Genomic DNA, 20,182 nt, shown 5'->3' on the forward strand with positions numbered 1-20,182 from the left:
AGGGGAATCAACTTATTACCTGGGTAGGTAATGATAAGACAAGGGAGAACGGTTTTAAGCTCAAGGAGGGAAGGTTTAGATTGGATGTCAGGGGAAGTTCTTTGCAGAGGGAGTTGTGAGTTGCTGGAACAGGCTGCCCAATTACGTTGTGGATGTTCTTTCCCTGGAGGTGTTGAAGACCAGGTTGGATGGGGCCCTGGGCAACCTGGTCTAGTACCAGATCTGGAGGTTGGTCACCCCTGCCTGTGACAGGGTGGTTGCAACTAGATGATCCTTGGGGTCCCTTCCAACCCAAGCCATTTTATGATTCTATGATAATAATAATGAATTTAATTAAAAAGAATAACAGGATGGTCAACTTACTTCTCTAATGAGCTTTTTTCTAATCTTTCTTTCTCTTGTTTTCTGAATCTTTTTGATGCTCATGGTTAGGCTATGATTATTATTTGGAAAATTACTGTCCTATGACTCTTTCTGTAGGGCCAGGGAAATCACTACTGTTTAAGAGAGAATTGTCTGTTGCTGAGACCTGTGTCTGTCAACATTTAAACACCACAGGACTTCTTACTTTCCTTCATCAAAATCAACACCTGCAAGGTTGTGACTGGTGGATCATAAAGCACTAAGATATGTATTAATATAATTGCTTTAGAAAAACTTCAGATTACAATGTTCCAAACAAAAATATGGGAATAAGTATTTCTATGTAGTTTTCAAGCAAAAATTTGTAGTTTGCTTTTAATTATACAGGAGATACATTTTGTCTGCTCCAATGTATCTCTCCATATTGCCTTTATTACCAGTTGCTTAGTCTGCTTGTGCAGATGAAGTCTAATATGCATCACTACCTTAGGAAAACCAGATAGCTATTTGGTAAAAATATGCACATAGGTGAACAGATGTAGCAGACAACAGATATATCTTAGGTGATTCAGACTTGGTAGTGGTGAGAAATTCACTTTTTATCACCAATATTTTTTGAAAATGTGTTGACCAAATGGTAAGGACTTCTGATACAGACTCTCGAGGCATTCCACCAAGGCAAAAAAAAAAAAAAAAAATACCAGGGTGAATCCTGATATCTCCTTTAGACTTGAAGACAAACTTGAATGATTACATCTGCAGTTCTTGCTTCTCCCAGATTTTCTTCTGCTTGTACCAACACAGTGAGTTTTCAGTGAAGACACTGGAAACACAGCAATGCAAAACTAGTATCTGACGCTTGAGCCAAGACCTGCTGCAGTTGATGCTTATTATTACAGGCAGTGATGAATAATAAACAGAAGTTATTTGAAAATGCCAGTTTGTAGGTATAAACCACTTATTTTTTTGACTAAGATTTTATAATTAGGTATGAATTTCATTAAGATTTCATTAAGGAAATAAGGATCTGAACATTTCAATCATTTAAGCTGAACTGCCAGAGCCCTGATGTCATAGCACTCATGATCCTTCCCATCCCTGCCTGTTCCCTTGAGGCTTCTCTCACATGCTCAAAACCCAACATGCTAGTACAGAATTCTTTATGACCTCCACCCAGGACTCACTTCAGGTACCAGGGCCATCAGCCCCTGCCTGACCCAGTGAGGCGACAGCAGGGCTGGTCCCCAGCTTCCCGCAGCTTTGCCCAGCCCAACCAAGGGCCCTGCTGAGCCAAGCCCACTTACAAGCCCATGTCCAGCCCCAGCCTCAGTCCCATTCTCATCTTGGTGCCTGGTGCTGTTCTGCTTCTGGCTGGAGATGGGACTAGCCTGGCTGTGAGGTCCTGACAGGCCACCCCTTTGGGGAGCCCCAGCCCCAGTAAGCCCTGAGGAACCCTTAGGGAATTTCTAGTCCTCAGAGCATCCTGACAGACATTATGTACCAAAGTGATATTTCCTTCAGAGGCAACACTCATAGGAATACAGACACCCACCCATACTTAGCATTAGGGGAAAAAAAAAAAAAAAAAAAAAAAAAAAAAAGCAGTATTTGCTATAAATCAATCACTCAGGGCAACTGCACCATGATGCAGTCTGTCTATTCAATCTATCACACTTGTGTGGACACGGGGAAGAAGAGAGCGTCTCAGAGGAATACAGAGTACTTTTGTTGTTTTGTCCTTTCCCAAGGAAAACACATAAGCATGAGTAACATTAGCTCTATCACACTTTCCTAGGTGCAAATTAGATGGTACTCTCTTTACACTGCTGTTTCTTGTCCTGTATCAAGTCCAGCAGTGAAGATATTTTATTCTCTTCAAGTCTCTGCTATAAGACCTCAGATCATGTTATCACGTTACAAATATAGCATATTAGTACATCTGGAGGGCTAGTCACGCTGTGGGGTTCAAATAGGTTTGGCTCGCCATGAGCTATGCTGCTGCTATAAACAAGCCCTGTGTCCCAAATTAAAATAACCACAGAGTACACTCAGGAGTTCTGGACACTAGTGTTCTTTAGTAGCTGGTAAGTCACAATTTTGCTGGTTATTGTGTTTCTTCAGATGTGTGGGGTCAAGGTAGGAAATAGTGAAACTGAAATGTCTTTATCAGGTCTTTGCTGCTGCTACTGTATTGTGGATTTTTAAATGCTAATGTATACGGAATAAATAGCTAAAATGTAGAGCATTAATCCAAAGTGATGTATTTGCTGGGTGCCTTTAAAGATTAAGACTCATACCACATGTCACTTCTCTAAGTAGATTTACATCCATAACAAATTCAAACTTTATAATTTAGGGAGGTTTTCAAGGCTTCCAGCTACTTGCTCACTTCATGACTCAGTTGTAATAAACACTTGTTATTACATCTCAAGGACATATGCTGGTGTGAAAATGATTTTCAGTAAAAAAAATGGTTGGAGAGGTTGGTGATTTATCTTTGTTGTCTGTCAAAATTTAGAGTGGAACTTAAAAAGAGTTATAGAGGTTCTGTTTCTGAAGGCCACTTACAGCTAATCTAACATGGTATAGAAAATCTAATCTGCTAAATCTTTTGTGAGCAAAACCTATCATTTAAAATCAAATGTTGTCATTATTGTTGTTGTTGCTACTGAGTATTTAGTGCTGTCTGTCACTGACATATAAACTCTCTAGGCTAAGGTACTGACCAGTTTTTTCCTTAGTAGCAGTTAACTCAGAGAGCAGTTAACTTGAGAGAGTCAGTGATGGATAAGACCTATTAGCCAAAGAGGTAGATCCTATTGGAGTTTCATCCACTTTGCTCTTCTCAGACAGTGAGTGAGGGTGAAGAACTGTTACAAGAAGGGTGCCCATCTGTCTTTGTCATCTGTACCTCCTATCCAAAGGCTTTGAAAAGTTTGTTGGGAAAGTCTAAAGGTATAGGTCTGGTCAGTGAAGAGAGTGAGAGAATACAGCTGCTATCTCATGGCTGTGAGGTGGAGTTTGAGCCACTTGAGCTGGAATAACTTGGTTGCTGAAGTAGCTAAAAACACCATCTTCTCCTGCCTACCTAAATTGTTTGTGTTTATCATCTTATATAAAGGAATCTGAGTGTTTAGGAAATGGGTTTTTTGCTTTTCTTCTGCAACAAGGGAAAATGCAGAAGGTAGTGCAGGATTCTTGTTAGATCACTGCATGGAGAATGGACACGTAACAAAAGGACATCATCAGAATTTTGGTTATTCTCAATTCTGTGGCTATTCTCAATTAGAAAAGGCAATCTGAAATAGTATTTATGAAATTATCATCCATACAGATAACTCCATGGGCTGGTCCCAGTACATGTAAGGCAACAATAGCAGCCCCACCTCCTGGGTTGACCACAGTCCATTATGCTTATCATGAATGAGAATAAGTCAGTTAGGTGTTACTAAAAGACTTGATGACATAGAACAGATCTGAGAAACCTGAGATTCTTCTCTCAGGTTTCTGATTAATTAAGACCATCCAATTGTATATGAAAGCCTCCATATTTTGTTCACTGTATCTTTTTTTTGCAGTGGATCTTTGTAACTAATGAAGTGAGACATCTCTAATTATTGGACAGACACAGGCTTTCCCAGGTCTACCTATAACAGTTCTTTCCACCTGCTGGCTACATCTACAACCTTTAAAAATATGTAATACACTTTTGAGCTCACTAGCATTCCTTTGACAAGAAATGGCTTAAAATATAACCCCATTTCAAATACATCAGACACCTCTTAATCTCATGAGTATTATACTTCTCTTCAGTAATGCTCCATGCTTGTGTCACAGACATCAGCCCAGGGTTTTGTTATCTACAATGTCAGTGGAAGAATTGCTTTGAATAATTAGTCAACTGACTGAAGTGCAAGGGGAGTACATCTGTAATAAATCCCCTCACATATGTAACATCTATCATGCTTGATGGCAAACATATTGGTGCTACAGGAGCTCAGAAAGTATAAGGAATATTGTATTTCAGCTGCTAATTAATACATAATTAAAGACGTAATTAATGAAAAACCTTGTGAAAAATTGTCTGAAAATCAAGATGTGAAGAATGCGGTGATAAAGTTTGTGAGACTGATTAACTTACATCTAGAATACGAATTGATTAATGAAAACTGTCAGTAATTGTGCTGCAGAACTGAGCAAAGATACATAAGAATGTGTAGAAATCAAGCTCAGCCATTACATGTCTGTATTCACATACCTTTTTAATTTTTTGATGTTCACAGTTATTCCTACCTAAAGAATAAGGAATACATTAAGACATGAAATCTTTGCTCTACTAGCTGTGGTATATAAACAGTGCAAATTTTTTTTTTTTTTTTTTTTTTTTGGTGTAACAGCCTAATGTCTTAACATTCTGTCCTTAAACACTTATTTTATATAAGTAGAAAACTCAAAATTAATTAGAATTATCAGACCATTTAAGATTAAGCCCTGTGATATGCAAAGACACTAACTTCTGAAATTAACTTCAGTGAAAGCTAGACTAATTAATAGTTTGGAAGTGTCACTATCTGTGTTTATTCATCTAGGAGCTGGCTGGCTTAGAATGTGCTCTTGAGGGAGCAGGAGGGAACATTTCATACTCTCCAAACATCTGGGCTTGTATCCAAGTGTCAGGATGACTTTCTCCAGCCTGAAGCAGCCTGTCCCTTTCCACTTATATTTATTCTGTGGTGTAGCAGTATTTTCTGGATCTCCACAGACCAGTGCCTCCAGGAACACTGGAGACTGCTGTGATCCCTGCCTATGTGCTCCCCACACATACATGCATATGTGATTTGAAGTACAAACCAATTTTGATCTCTGACCTAAAACAGACTATTTGGCGAGGTTAGCTACAAATTTACCTGCAAATCCAGTGTGAAGGACAGTGCCTTGAGGGTGTATAACAAGGGCTTGTTTCCAGCAGCAAGACTAGGAAGGAAAGAGCAGCTTCCTGTTCTGCAGTTCCTTCTCTGTCCCAAAGTGGCATAGTGTATCACTGACCCACATCTGAGCTGTGCACATTTAAAACTACTGGTTGTAAACTTTGGACATTGTCATCACCGTTTCTACTGTTCTTTCAATCATAGCATATTTCTGAAATTTAATCTTTCCTTGATAATAAACACATAAAGAAACAAACAAAAAACCATGTTCAGATGCTATCCAAATGTCAAGTTTTCTTGAGTTATTTAAAGTTTCATGGAATAAATGACTTGATAATTCTGGAGCACACACTGTGTGAGTCAGCTTATTTCCTAAGAAGTTATTTGCAGTATTACTGGGAGACATGTTCACCCACATTTTCTCCTATGTAATCTAGGCAGTAATATTTGTAAGATTACAGCAGGTCTCCTATAGTGATTATCGGAAAGAAAATGTCTCAGGTGAACAAGACTGTTAAACAAATTTTATGAATGAATGAAGAATGAAAATGTTAATATTTTGGTAACTCAGCAAATGAAGGTATGCATGGTGCTGGTTTTGAAGGCAGTCAGGGCCCATTCAGACTCCGGAGGGCTTTAGCACAAACTAATATTGTCTGATTCGTAATATCAAAGCTATGTTGGACAACTTTGAAACTAAGGAGAAGACATAGGTCTTATTCTATGAATGCATAGTGCAGACTTGTCGGCCTTTATTAACAATGATATTAAAATTGTTTAGAGGATGCTAAACCATCATATAATAAAACTAATATAATTTTGCCATCTGACTAGCTGTATTCAAACCACTTAAGACAGGGATAACTTTTATAGACAGCAAAGAGCCATAGAAGACTTAGTATTGTCAGTCCTGGAAAGCCGTACAGTTTTCATACCTAAGAGCACTTTTCCCCTGTGCTCCACTACTTTCCAAAGAAAATCTTGTCTTGTCCTTAATGTTTTGTAGTATGCTCCTCAGTGTGACTATACACAAATACAGTGCTGAAATTATTACAGAACTGTTGTATATTGTTCATCCAATTCAGCTTCTGCTTTGAAGTGCACTTCTGTAGGATTTCAGTGTTACTTTCAGCATATGTTTCCTTATACAGTTTGATTCTCAAAGGTCAGAGATGTTGTGGCATCTGGTAGTGTATGAACAACTTACTGAGATGAAGCTTCAACATTTTAAAACCCAGTTGCTTGAGTGACCCTTTGTAGCACAGGTTTGTAACACTTCCAGATGCAGTGCAAATGATCATTTTCCCCCCTTTTCCTAAACCCAGTAAAAGAAAAACAAAACAGAAAACCAAACCAAAACAAAGAGTCAAAAGCTGCTTTGGTAACGGGGGCCAAGTGAGGACAGATAGAACTGAGAGGACATGAGAGAGAGCACTGGCTATTTTCAAAGATGCTGTGGAAGTGTCTGGCAGGTCTGTGGCAGAGCTGTAAACACAGCATGGAGATATCAGTAGCTATAGGGAACAAGGTTTTTAAAGAGCTAGCAAACTAAATCTATTAAGTAACAATACATAGTAAGTAATAAAAAATACAGATATTATAAGGCGGATACCTTCTTCAATCTGTAGTTTTCAAGCACCTTACTGAATAGATTTAAATCTATGGCTTCTGGGTTCTCATACAACAGGAAGAAGAAAATCTGAGGCAGGTGCTAGAGAACTATCTGAATATCTTCAGGGGAATTTATAAAATAAAATAAAAGATGAAATAAAAATAATAAAATGCAGATATCTAAGCAGGTATTTTTACTACCAATAACATTTGGTGTTAACGTTCAATTGTTTAAGTGAAAACATCTGAAGTATATCATCACTAAGATCTTGGTTTCTTTTTGCCACCTAATCCTCCAAGTGCTTCAGTGTCAGTATCCTTATACACATAAAAACGGTCTTTGATTTTCATAGATTTATTTATATATATAATGGAATGCATAAAACGATTGCAAGATTGTAAAGGCATAGTACTGTTTTCTTTTTAATGCTAGAAATCTCACAAATGTCTGTAAAGTCACTTGTTTTGTTATACGCATTCAGGAACAGTACATGGTAGTCAGAAAATTAGAACTAAATTGTAAATACTGATTGTGAGAGTGTTGTTGTGTGATGAAGCGCTTTTGCTCAACTTCAGCCAGCCCAGAAATCTGGGGAATTATTAAATTACCTAGAAAAAAAAAAAATGGTTTCAGGGTTGATATGAGGCCCACAACACAACAAGCAGAGAGAGCTGCTGAGGAGAGGGGCTTATCTGGAGAGAACTGTAAATTCCTAGTTTAGAATGCAGAAAGGAGAGGTGTTAAAGATTCTTCTGTGTGTGTTACTGATGAAAATAAGAGATTACCTAGACTAATAGTGGGGAGCACAAGTTGTTGCAATGGCCATAGTGCTAAAAGGGATTTTTTTTAAAGCAAAGAATGTTTAGTTTTTCCTTTTCCCTCTTTTCTGATAAAAAAAATATATATATAAAGAAAGGGAATGAGAGAAGCAAAAGGATACTTCTGGCCCTTGTTATTAGTTCAAATTCCTCTGGTCTCTACTATTAGTTTGCAAAAAAGTTCAAATATTTATTATTAGGAAGCTCTTTCTTTTTTTCTTTTAACTTCAATTACTTAAAATATACATTGCTTAAAAATATTGCCTAAAATGTAATGTGTACCAGCTTCTGAAAGGAAAACCTTGTAATCATTAGAAAAAAATGTTTAGCTTGAATAGTCAGCTTTGCTTCTGAGCAAACCATTGAGAGAAAGAGTTAGAATAAGAAAACCAAGTGAATTACAAGTATGTTGCCTTTTAAGGATATTAAGAAATCAATATCCTTAAAAGGCAACATACTTGGAAGTCAGTAGATTACTTCTTGGGAGGCGTAAATGGTGAGGGATAAGATTACCTGCATCTCCAGACATGCACAGGAAGCTTTTCTCCACAAGTGATTCTTTTGTAAATGGTAACGTTTTCTTCTCTTTATTTTACTGAATCTCCTCTTCCCTGAAAAGTTTTGTGCTCTCATTATGATGCCTAGATCACTCCAAATGTAATGGCTCCTATTTATTTCCATGGAAACTACAACAGATATAAAGAGCATAGTAACACTATTTGATAGATCAATTTCTCATCTACAAAACACTATTTTTCTACGTAGCTACCACTATTAGCTATGCATTTTCACCAGAAATGAACAAGAGCCTGCATGCTGTGCTCATGTGCAGCAGCAGAGGTGACTCACTGTTTCACAGCTGCTGTCATGGCACTGTTGCAAGGAAAGTGTTGACCATACAGTTCATTCTTTATTGGCCTGAATAGGTGGAAGTCAGAAGGTGCCAAATCTGGAATATATAGCATGTGTGGTAGAGCCAAGACTGGCAGTGTGCACCATGATCTTTATACGGATGTGGGCCTGGTGTTACCATGCTGCAAGAGAAAGTTTGTATTGTTCCCTGTCCTGATTCTGGAAGTGTGACCCTTCAGCTTAGTTAGCATTGCCTTTAGTCTCATATTGGTTAGATAGATTCTGACAAACTTGTGTATGGTGTTCTTTCTTTTCTTGTGTGGGCATGTGTGGGACCCACCTGGTACAGAATTTGGAGTATTTCAGTGTTGCCACCATCGTTTCCAACTCACTGAAGCCAAGATTCAGCTCAGTATACAGTTTCCTGGTTGTAGTCCATCAATTTGCATGGATGAGCAGATTGAGACACTTCATTTCATGGTGTCACAGCTGTGCACGGCCGTCTGGAACGTGGCTTGTCTTTCATGTTGCTGTCACCACTGCTGGAACACACCACACACTGCCTGACTGTTCTCACATCCACTCTTTGGTTTCTGTGAATGATCAGCAAGCATCAGTGAACATCAATAGGCACTTTTTTTTTTTTTTCCCTGGAAGAATTCAGTTCCACACCCTTACTTCACATGCACTTCCGTATCAGACAACATTTTGTCAGGCTACATCTCTGTCGCCATCACTTGCATGGTTAGAAAATGTAAAGGATTATTGGTGGGAAGGTGCAACCTCTACTGCCATACCACTAATATCTGCATCTGATGTCATATGCCAGCATAATAAAATAGGAGACATTACTTTTGTATCTCTCACACATTACATTGCTGAAGAGCCTTTCTTTTGTGATATGTTTCAATAATAATTCATAAAACTGGAAAAACATTTATAGAATGTTAGATAAGAAAGGTGAACTGATAATCTCCAGCAGATTACAGATGTAGTTGTTATCCAGGGAAGATGGCATTAAGCTGTTGTAGTGGAATTCCAGGGTCACAGCCTGAACCAATGGGTGGGCTATGTGAGTGTGTGAGTGCGGCGGCGTGGCGGTACGAATGGGGGAGGGACACATTCCTCAGCTCGGCTCTCTCTGCGTGCTGCTATTGGGAGGGGTGAGTCAATTGTTTTTGATATCTTTCCATCGTGTGCCTATTTCTCAAATAAAGGCTCTATCATTACCTTCATTTGTTCTACAGCTGTCAACCACCTAATTATGCCTTGGCAGATGCTGTCTTCAAATCATATTTGTAGCTGTGTTCAACTTGAACACAATAGTCCTCAGGAGTTTTGATGGACACTTCTTACTTCCTAGCTGGATTCCTCTTGTACCTAGTTTTACAATTGAAGAGAAACCCCAGTGCATCGCAATATAATCCAATTTGTGGATAAAAGTTATATGAACTATTCCATCTTGAGTCTATAATAAATCAATGTCTTAATAAAGAACAGATGACTTAACCTGGCAGACAGTAAGGCAGGGAACAAGTCAAAGAAAAAAGTACTTACAGAATTCATTCAGACTTTGTGCTGATTAAGGCCATGTAGTTCCAGCAGAACTTGAGTGCTCAGCTGCCACTTCAACATCTCTCAGCAATTCAGCTCTCCCAATAGCATTACCAAAAACACTGAGCTTTGAATTGTTCTATTAAAATGAATTAGATCCTGCAGAGTGACAACAGATACCATGAGGAGGAGGTCCTTGTTGCTCTTTCTTGGCTCAGACAGTTGAAGAGTGTTTTATTTTAGGTGACAACAGGTGAAAAGAATTTTAAAAGGTGTATCCAATTATAGATAAACCATTCAGCTGAGAATAAGGTCATCATTCTCATTACAATAGTATTAACAGGTTTTTAACTGGCCTATTGTCAGCAGCCAGTACCAGATAAGCTATAAACTTATTTTTTGCATAACACTAAACTGTTAGTGCTTGTAAATATAAAGAAGCTTTATGAACAGCAAAGATAGTAGATATAAAACCATACTAAGGTAAAGAAGACTTTGTCTTACAGAAATATCAAACTCTATACCAGCATTTGGAGTAGTCTTACAATGACAAGTAAGGTAGACAGGTATGAACCTTTCTTCTTGGTGTACATCTGCATAATTCGTTTTAATACGCACTATGTGTCTTCCAGAGGATATGAGGGTGTTTTCTGGCTCAGAATATATTATTCCTTTATGTGCTAAGTATTAAAGAGAGGTGAAGAAAAAAGAGGCAGTTATGAAATTACAAGAGGAACAATGTAGAGCAGAGAATATTTTCCCCTTCTTCCTCAGTATTATAACAGAAAGACAGATAATAAATAGCCCCAAATAAAGGACTTAGAACCTGGAGGGAAAAAAAAAAAAAAAGATATCAGAAGGTCTGAGAAAAACATAATAACAGAAGTCTTGAAAATATCCTGTAAGGGAAAGGGCGCATTGCTTTCTCAATTATCAGTAGATATTTCAGTGGTGTTTCGTTCTTTCCTTTATTTTTTTAAGCTCATGAGTGCTATAATAAAAGTGGCATCTAACAAAACCTAACTTTAAACAAAGTTTAATTAAGTACTTTTATCTTGGTGGAAGAAATTATTTTTAAAATTCTTCAAACTTCTATTTTATTAAACTTGTTCATGGTAGTTTAGCAGACCACTTTTTGAAGGACTAATCTTGACAGAAGTCATTGGTACATGATGTAGCTGCATTTAATGAAAAAAAGTGTTGTGAGGCTTACACTCTCATCAATGATTCCAAGCAGGAGACTAAGGGAATGCTGCTTTGCTTATCAAAATTTATATCTGTACTTGTGTTAGTGATATAGAAGATGTTTTTTTTTCCCTTTTTTGTCACTAAGCCATTATTACAGATTAGGAAGGGACACTATATTGCTAGTCACACTATGTTTCATAAGATGTAACTACAAGGTCTTCTCTTACTAAACATACTGTAGAATTTTTTTCTTGAGTTGAAAGACATTAGAGTTCCTATGTGGCCAAGCTTGATGCTTGTTAAAGGGAATGAGAATTTTATCACTGACTTCAGGGAAAGGAAAGCTCCTTGCAAGAAGTTTTTCTGTCTTTTTAATTCAACAGAGAAACACTGATGAACTAGCCTCTAGTTCAGTTCAGTTCTTAACTGCATGTTAAAAGATGGTCTCAGAACCTAATACTTTGATACTCTGAACTGCTGGAAGGAAAATCTACATGCCCATATAAATGGAGATCATGTGTTCACAAACACTAACTTATTTCAACAGTAGTTAGTTTTTCACTGTATGTTATAGGGAAGGTGTTTTAACACCTTTCACACATAAGGATATATTTACAGACAATTACTGTGGGACAGGATTAAGGTGGGTGCATAAAGATCAATATGGTGGGAACACGAGTTCAAGTGCATGGTTTATGATTAATAAATAACTTATTTGTTCTTTTAATGCTAGTTACCTAGATTGCAAAAAACATAGTTATTCAAATTATTTTCATCAGATCAGTAGTTCTTTGCAACCGTGTCCTTAGTTTTGAAAGCAAAAAGTGCAAGGGCTCCAGAAAATTCAACATTTAGCTCTAGTCTGTAGTTGATTTCGTACAGAACTCCCTTCTGTGTTACACTGACCACTTTGGGCACAGAACCCTAGGAAAACATATATAAGGTAGAGAGCAAAATATGTTAATATTATTCTGGATTCTTTTTCTCCCAGGTAAGTTTAATGAAACATGATGGTTCTGTTCCTTATTTTTTTCTTAATGCTTGCATTAAGTGTTCATGATGGCTTGTTCTTGCAGGAGAAGCTTGATGTCAAGAGTATGGGGCATCAGGTGATTATATTTGACTTTTCTCTCATAAGAGGACTCTGGGAGGCTCGTGTGAAGAAGAACAAAGAACGTCAGAAAAAAGAGAAAGAAAGATTAGAAAAAAGCTCATTAGAGAAGTAAGTTGACCATCCTGTTATTCTTTTTAATTAAATTCATTATTATTATCATAGAATCATAAAATGGCTTGGGTTGGAAGGGACCCCAAGGATCATCTAGTTGCAACCACCCTGTCACAGGCAGGGGTGACCAACCTCCAGATCTGGTACTAGACCAGGTTGCCCAGGGCCCCATCCAACCTGGTCTTCAACACCTCCAGGGAAAGAACATCCACAACGTAATTGGGCAGCCTGTTCCAGCAACTCACAACTCCCTCTGCAAAGAACTTCCCCTGACATCCAATCTAAACCTTCCCTCCTTGAGCTTAAAACCGTTCTCCCTTGTCTTATCATTACCTACCCAGGTAATAAGTTGATTCCCCTCCCTTTTTATAATCCTCTTTTAAATACTGGAAGTCTGCAATGGGGTCTCCTCGCAGCCTTCTCTTCTCCAGGCTGAACAAGCCCAGCTCCCTTGGCCTGTCCTCACAGGGGAGGTGCTCCAGCCCTACAATCATCTTTGTGGCCCCCTGCAGACCTTCTCCAACCGCTCCTCATCTTTTCTGTGCTGGGGGCCCCAGACCTGGACGCAGTACTACAGATGGGGCCTCTCAAGGGCAGAGTAGAGAGGGACAATTACCTCCCTGTCCCTGCTGGCCACCCATCATCTAGTGGAGCCCAGGATACCATTGGCCTTCTGAGCTGCAAGAGCACACTGCTGGCTCACGTTCAGTTTTTCATCCATCAGGACCCCCGGCTCCTTATCTGCAGAGCTACTGTCAAGTTCTTCTCCCACTCTGTATACGTATCCCGGATTACTCCGACCCAAGTGCAAAACCTTGTACTTTGCTATGTTGAACCTCATACGGTTGACCTTTTGAGTTTGTCAAGGTCCTCTGGATGGCATCCCTTTCTTCTAATGTGTCAGCCACACCACTCAGCTTGGTGACACTGGCAAACTTGCTGAGGGTGTACTTGAGCCAGTCATCAATGTTATTGATGAAGATGTTGATGAACACTGGTCCAAAGACAGACCTCTGGGGGACACTGCATGTCACCAGCCTTCACTTGGATATAGTGCCATTCACCACAACCTTCTGTCTACATTCTTCCAACCAATTCCTTATCCACCAAATAGTCTACCGCTCAAATCTGTATCTGTCCAATTTAGAGAAGAGGATGTGGTGGGGGACCATGCCAAAGGCCTTTCACAAATCTAGGCAGATGACATCAGTCGCCTTCCCTTTGTCCACCAGTGTCGTCACTCCATCATAGAAGGCCACCAGATTGGTCAGGCATGACCCTCCCTTGGTAATGCCATGCTGGCTGTCTCAGATCACCTGCTCATCCCTCATGTGCCTTAACATGTCTTCCAGGAGGATCTGTTCCACAGTCTTCCCAGGCACAGAGGTGAAGCTCAGCAGCTTGTAGTTCCCTGGGTCCTCCTTCCTCATTTTCTCATAAATGGGAGCGATGTTTCCTTTTTTCCAGCCCCTGGGGACTTTGCTCAACAGCCACGACTTTTCAAATATGGTGGAGAGTGGCTCAGGAACCATATTAGCCAGCTCCTTAGGACACTAGGATGCATGTTGTCTGGTGCCATAGACGTGTATACATTTGGTCTCATGAGGTGGTCTCAAAATTCCTCTGTCCTTCCTGGGGGGGGGGACGGGGACGGGGAGGGATTTACTCCCCCAGTTCCCCCTGGGCCCAGGGATGTGAGCTTCAGGGACACAAGAAATACTAGCGTTCTGGCTGCCAGTGAAGAACGAGGCAAAAAACTCATTTAGTACCTCAGCCTTCTTCATATCTGTTGTAGCCACTTCTCCTTTCCCAATTGCCAAAGAAGGAATGCTCTCTTTGGCCTGCCTCTTCTGGCCAACGTACCTATAGAATCCCTTCTTCTTGTTTTTAACATCCTTCACCAAGTTCAGTTCCATCTGTGCCTTGGCTTTCCTAATCCCCTCTCTGCAAGTCCAGACAGCATCCCTGTATTCTCCCCAGGTGACACGCCCTTGTTTCCACAGCTGGTACAATCTGTACTTTTCCCTCAGTTTGACCAGCAGGTCCTTGCCAAGCCATGCCTTTTTCCTGCCTCCCCTGCCCGCTTTCTTATTCTGAGGGACAGAGAGCTCTTGTGCTCTCAGAAAGACATCCTTAAAGAGTAGCCAGCCTTTCCTCCACTCCTTTGTCTCTAGGGACAGCTTCACAGGAGATTTTGTCCAACAGTTCCTTAACAGAGAAGGGGAAAGAGCCTAAAGTTTACTCTCTCAAAATTCAGCATCCTGACCCCACTCTTTCCCTGGCCCACATTCCTCAAGATCACAAACTCAGTCAGGACATGGCCACTGCAGCCTAGGCTGCCTCCAATCTTAATGCCTTTAATGACCTCCTCTGCACTGGTGAGCACCAGATCCCGCAGTGCTTCACCTCCGGTTGGTCTGTCAATACTTGAACCGGAACACAGTGTTATCCAGTAGTATTGCTAGATTCTAAGCGTTATCAGATTATGCAACTTTTCTTCTTTTTGGTTTGTTTTCTTGATTTCATTCCACCTTTCCTCAGAGATTTTAAGAGAAGCTTAGGACGAACTATGGTTGTATTTCATTTGTCTCTGGTCTTTCCAAGGTAGACTCTAGTTTACTGATGGCGTCACTTGTTTACTGTGAATATTTAATTTGAAGAGAAAAATAATACGTTTTGCATCTTTCCATTCCTTGTATGCTACATGGAATTATAGTTTTTATTATGGAATTCATGAAAGCATGTTCATAAAAGTACTATGTGCTACATCAAATCTTTTACTGAGTTGCAAGAGAAACAAAATAAGTGAACTAAATGGACACATGCAATTGCTTCTGAATAAAAAAGATAGAACAAAAATTATCGGTATGGCCTGGGAAGAGTACAGGGGTGCTATCTGGACCTATAGCGATGGGATCAGAAATGCCAGGGCACAGAGGGAACTGAACAGTTTTTGATCCACTTCACTCATACTTAAACAGCTTACCTATTAGGATCTTATGTGGGTCACTGTCAAAGGCCGTACTGAAGTCCAGGAAAACAACAGCTGTTCTCCCCTCATCTATTAGGCTGGTCATTTCATTATAGAAACTTAGTAGATTGGTCTGACATGACCTTCCCTTGGTGAATCCGAACTCCTGATGATTTTCTTCTCTTTTGTGTGCCTGGAAATTGCAGAATTGTAAGATCACTTACACTGAAAAGGATTTCTAACATCATCAAATACAATCATTAACATAGCACTGACAAGTCTATCACTAAACCATGTCCGTAAGCAGTACATCTACAAGTCTTTTAAATATTATCCAGGGATGATGACTCAACCATTTCCTTGGAGAGCCTGTTCCAATGCTTTGCAACCCTTCCAGTGAATATCTTTTTCCTAATATCCAACCTACGTCCTCCTTTGTGCAACTTATCGACATTTCCTCTTGTCCTACTGATCTTCCTTGGGAAAAGAGACTGACTACTGCCTCACTACAATCTCTTTTGAGGTAGTTATGGAGAGCTTATCTCCCCTAAGTCTCTCTTTCTCTAGGCTAAATAACGCCAGTTCCTTCAGTTGCTCCTCATAAGACTTGCCCTCTAGACCTGGCACTGTCTTTGTTGCCCTTCTTGGAACATGCTCCAGTATCTTGAAGCCTTGCTTCTAGTGAGATGCCCAAAACTGAGCACAGTATTCAAGGTGTGGCCTCACCAGGGTTGAATACAGGGGTGCAATCATCTCCTTAGTCCTGCTAGCGACACAATTTCTGATACAAGCCAGGAAGGTGTTGGCTTTCTTGGTCACCTGAGCACATTGCTGGCTCGTATTTTGGCTGCCTATCATGCTGCAAACCCAGGTCCTTTTCCACCAGGCAGCTTTAAAGCCACTCTTCCTCCAGTCCGTAGCATTGCATGGACTTGGCTGTGACCCAAGTACAGTATCTGGCTTTTAGCCTAGTTGAACCTCATACAACTGGCTTTGGCCCATTGGTCCAGCCCATTAAGATCCCTCTGTAGAGCCTTCTTATCCTCAAGCAGATCAACATTTGTGCTTGACTTCTTGTTGTCTGCAAACTTACTGAGGATGCAGCTTAATACCCTTATTCCCATCATTGCTAAGTATATTAAAGAGAACAGGAGTCAATACTGAGCCCTGGAGAACACCACTTGTGACTGGCCTCCAACTGGATGGAATGCTATCCTGCATCATGTTGCCCAAGTCTCCATTCAACTTGTTCTTGAACATTCTCATGGTAAAGTATTTTTTCCTAAATCTAATTTAATCTACCCTATTTCAGTTCATAACCATTACTGCTTGTCTCATCATTACTCATTATCATTATTAAATAGGGCTCCTTCAGTCTTTCCTGCAAGTACTTTCCCTTAAATACCGGGAGGCCACTGTAGCAGCTCCATTCTTTTTCTAGGCTAAATAGCCCCAAATATTTTAGCTTGTCTTCACAGGAGAGGTACTCTTCTGGCACCTGGCATTAGATCACTGTTATTAGTATCATATTGCTTTGGGTGGGATTAATCCAGTCCTTTATCTCTCCTTTGGTTTTAGAGGGCTGTAGAAATACAACTTTTTAAGGACCCCTATGTCTAAGATTTGCATATAAATCAATGAGTATGAAAAGAGGAGACAAACAGTATTTCGTTGTGGAAGAGTAATTTAATTTTACTTGTAGCCTCCCATTAGACATGCCCAGTCTGTAGAATATGAAACATGAGATATTACAAAAAAAGTGTCAGTTCTGTCATCATGTATATTTATATGGAAGTCCATATTAGGGGAAGAAATGTGTATTAAAACATTGTTTTCTATTTAATTGCTTAGATTCTAATGATGGTGTACAATCTCATATTGCTTCCTGAAATTCTGAATGCTATTGGAGTAACTTGACACAATGATTTTCCTCATTAAATTTTCTTCTCTACTTGTCATTTTATTCTTCGTTTTTGGAAAGGGAAAGAGAGTAAAAATTTACTCTCTGTTAGATATTTTTGGAAGGACTGCAGAGTGTTCGTCTTCTGTAAGAAAAGCAGGTAAGTTAAAAATTGAAGGCCAAGGAATCAAACATTTGAGTATGGAAATGCTAGAGTTCTTTGCCCAGATTAGCTGTCTGAATTTTCAATATGAACTGATACAGATTCCTCTGTTCAGTACCTGAACATGTTGCAAAGATAGCGGTTTGTTCAGCTTCTTCCTCCAGTGCGTCTCCTCTCCAAAATTTCCCCTTAAGTTCTGATAAGTTAGACATGCTTGTTCAATTTTTCTGAGCTATGCACTCCTTGAATGTAAAGCCAAAAGAAAACTTCCACTTATTCCCTTTTTACTGATTTTTTTTCTCTCTCTCAATGCCAACTTCAGTGTTTTATTTGTACCTGAGCTAAAGTTTTATTTATCTTTATTTATTTCCTTTCTCAGTACTCAATTCAGAAATTTTACTCAGGAAGAATAAAAATCAAGCTGGGAGTGCTTAGTCCCAAGCATGAATTAGAAGTAACAAGCTGGAGCAGTTCTTCAGCATGAACCCCATGCATTGCTACATGTTTGGGGCAGAGTGGCTGAAAAGCTGCATGGTGGAAAAGGATCTGGGAGTGTTAGTTGACAGCCAGCTGAACATGAGCCAGGAGTGTGCCCAGGTGGCCAAGAAAGCCAACAGCATTCTGGCTTGTATCAGAAATAGTGTAGTCAGCATGACTAGAGAGGTGATTTTCCCTCTGTACTTGGCACTAGTGAGTCTGTACCTCAAATGCTGTGTTCAGTTTTGGGCCCCTCACTACGAGAAAGTGGTTGAGGCCCTGGAGTTTGTCCAGAGAAGGGTAATGAAGCTGATGAAAAGTCTGGAACATGAGTCTTATTAGAAGCAGCTAAGGAGACTGGGATTGTGTAGTCTAGAGAAGCAGCAGCTCAGGGGGAAGCCCTAGTGCTCTCTACAACAACCTGAAAGGGGACTGTGGGAGGGTGGGTGTTGGCCTCATCCCACAGGAAATAGTGATAGGATGAGAGGTAGTGGCCTTAAGCTGTGTCAGAGAAGGTTCAGGTTGGGTATTAGGAAACATTTGCTCTCAGAAAGGTGGTGAGGCATTGGAAAATGCTGCTTGGGGAGGTGGTCGAGGCACTCTCTCTGGAGGCGTTCATGAACTGTGGAGATGTTGCACTGAAGAGCACGATTAGTGGTATAGTGGTGTTCAGTTGGTGGTTGGACTAGATGATCTTGGTGGTCCTTTCCAACCTTAATGATTCTATGATTCCATGATATTATTTGCTACTTTTCTTATGCACTTATGCATACAGACCTTGCATTTAATATAATGCTTGCAAGTGAATTGAAAGATAAAAGTTACTGCTCAGCCACAATCCCTAACAAACTATGGAAGAGTCTGGCAGAAGAACTGAAATTAAATTAGTCCATTTGAAACTGAAGGAAATGTTACTCATCTGTCAGTAATATTAGTCTGGGCTGAGTTCCAGTTTAACCGTGCTGCTCTTATAAAAATTCTATAGGATTATTTAATGATCCTACATGGCTAGTGATTATGATTTAAATATCACCGAGTAGTACTAAACTGGTGCCATGTAGTGTTACGTCTACTCCTTCCATCCTGGTTTAGAAGAAAGAGTGCCGTTTTATGAAACTTCAATTCGTCGTTTAAGAGGCTTAGTTTTTTCCTCAGGACTTCCTGTACTGACACTGAGCAGTGAAAAATTGTAGAAGGAAAAACCATTCAAACCCGATTATTCTCCAGTTACTGGGATAACTTTGAAACTCATACTAATGTGCTATGAAGATACGAAACATCCATCTTTTTTGACAAATATAAGTGACATGTAATAAGTCTTGTTACAGTTAGTCAGTTTCATGATTGATGTTGACATACTGGAGTAACCAGATGAGCTGGATCTCATCCGGGTCCTTAGTCCAGAAAAAATACTCTGTATGCGCATACTCCCACCTAAATTGGACTTCACTTAACTAACATTCACAAAGAACAGGGTTTTTTTTTGTTTTGTTTTGTTTTTTTAATTTGACTACAGTGTTTAAATCAAGGTCTGGAGGAAGATAAAAATAGTTTATTACTACTTTTTATAGTAATAAGAAACCGTAACTTCAGGAGAGCTGTAATTTTGCAGCTATCTCACTAGTTTGTCATATATGAAAGTGTGATCCTGGAAAATCTGTAGCCTTTAAAGTGCCAAGATGTGGAATATAATTTATCTAGAAGAATATTGCATATCTAAAAGCTGATTTTTTATGTGTTTATACATATATGTACATATATAAAAATACATATATACATACACACACATATATATATTTTCCTGAAGATCTGAAGATTCATGTAATAGCCTTCAGGTACTGTTGAGGCTTGAGAAGAGAAAACTGAGAAGGGATCTGATCAATGTTTATAAATATCTATATAATACAGGAGTCAAATTTCTGTGCTGTGCAGTGACAGGACACGGGGCAATGGGCAAATATCAGAACACAGGAAGCTCCATATGAACATTAGAAATAAATTCTTTACTTTGAGGGTGACAAAGCACTGGAACAGGCTGTCAAGAGAGGTCATGGAGTCTCCTCTGGAGACATCCAAGACCTATCTGAATGTTTTTCTGTGCTATCTACTGCAGGGAACCTGCTTTAGCAGA

At 39.6% G+C, this 20,182-nt stretch overlaps 1 protein-coding gene across 1 annotated transcript in view; it reads left to right on the forward strand.

Annotated features, from left to right (window-relative positions):
- The first annotated feature begins 2,396 nt into the window (after positions 1 to 2,396).
- The window catches only part of LRRC2 (leucine rich repeat containing 2), a 70,089-nt gene continuing 52,303 nt past the window's right edge, over positions 2,397 to 20,182 (forward strand). Inside the window, exons 1-2 of the mRNA XM_423865.8 lie at positions 2,397 to 2,447; positions 12,392 to 12,537. Of these exons, the coding sequence (XP_423865.3) occupies positions 12,413 to 12,537 (125 nt within the window). The 5' untranslated portion in view covers positions 2,397 to 2,447; positions 12,392 to 12,412. The remainder of the gene's footprint in view (positions 2,448 to 12,391; positions 12,538 to 20,182) is intronic.

Source organism: Gallus gallus, chromosome Z (genome assembly GCF_016699485.2).
Source record: "Gallus gallus isolate bGalGal1 chromosome Z, bGalGal1.mat.broiler.GRCg7b, whole genome shotgun sequence".
In the NCBI taxonomy this organism is placed as follows: Eukaryota; Metazoa; Chordata; class Aves; order Galliformes; family Phasianidae; genus Gallus; species Gallus gallus.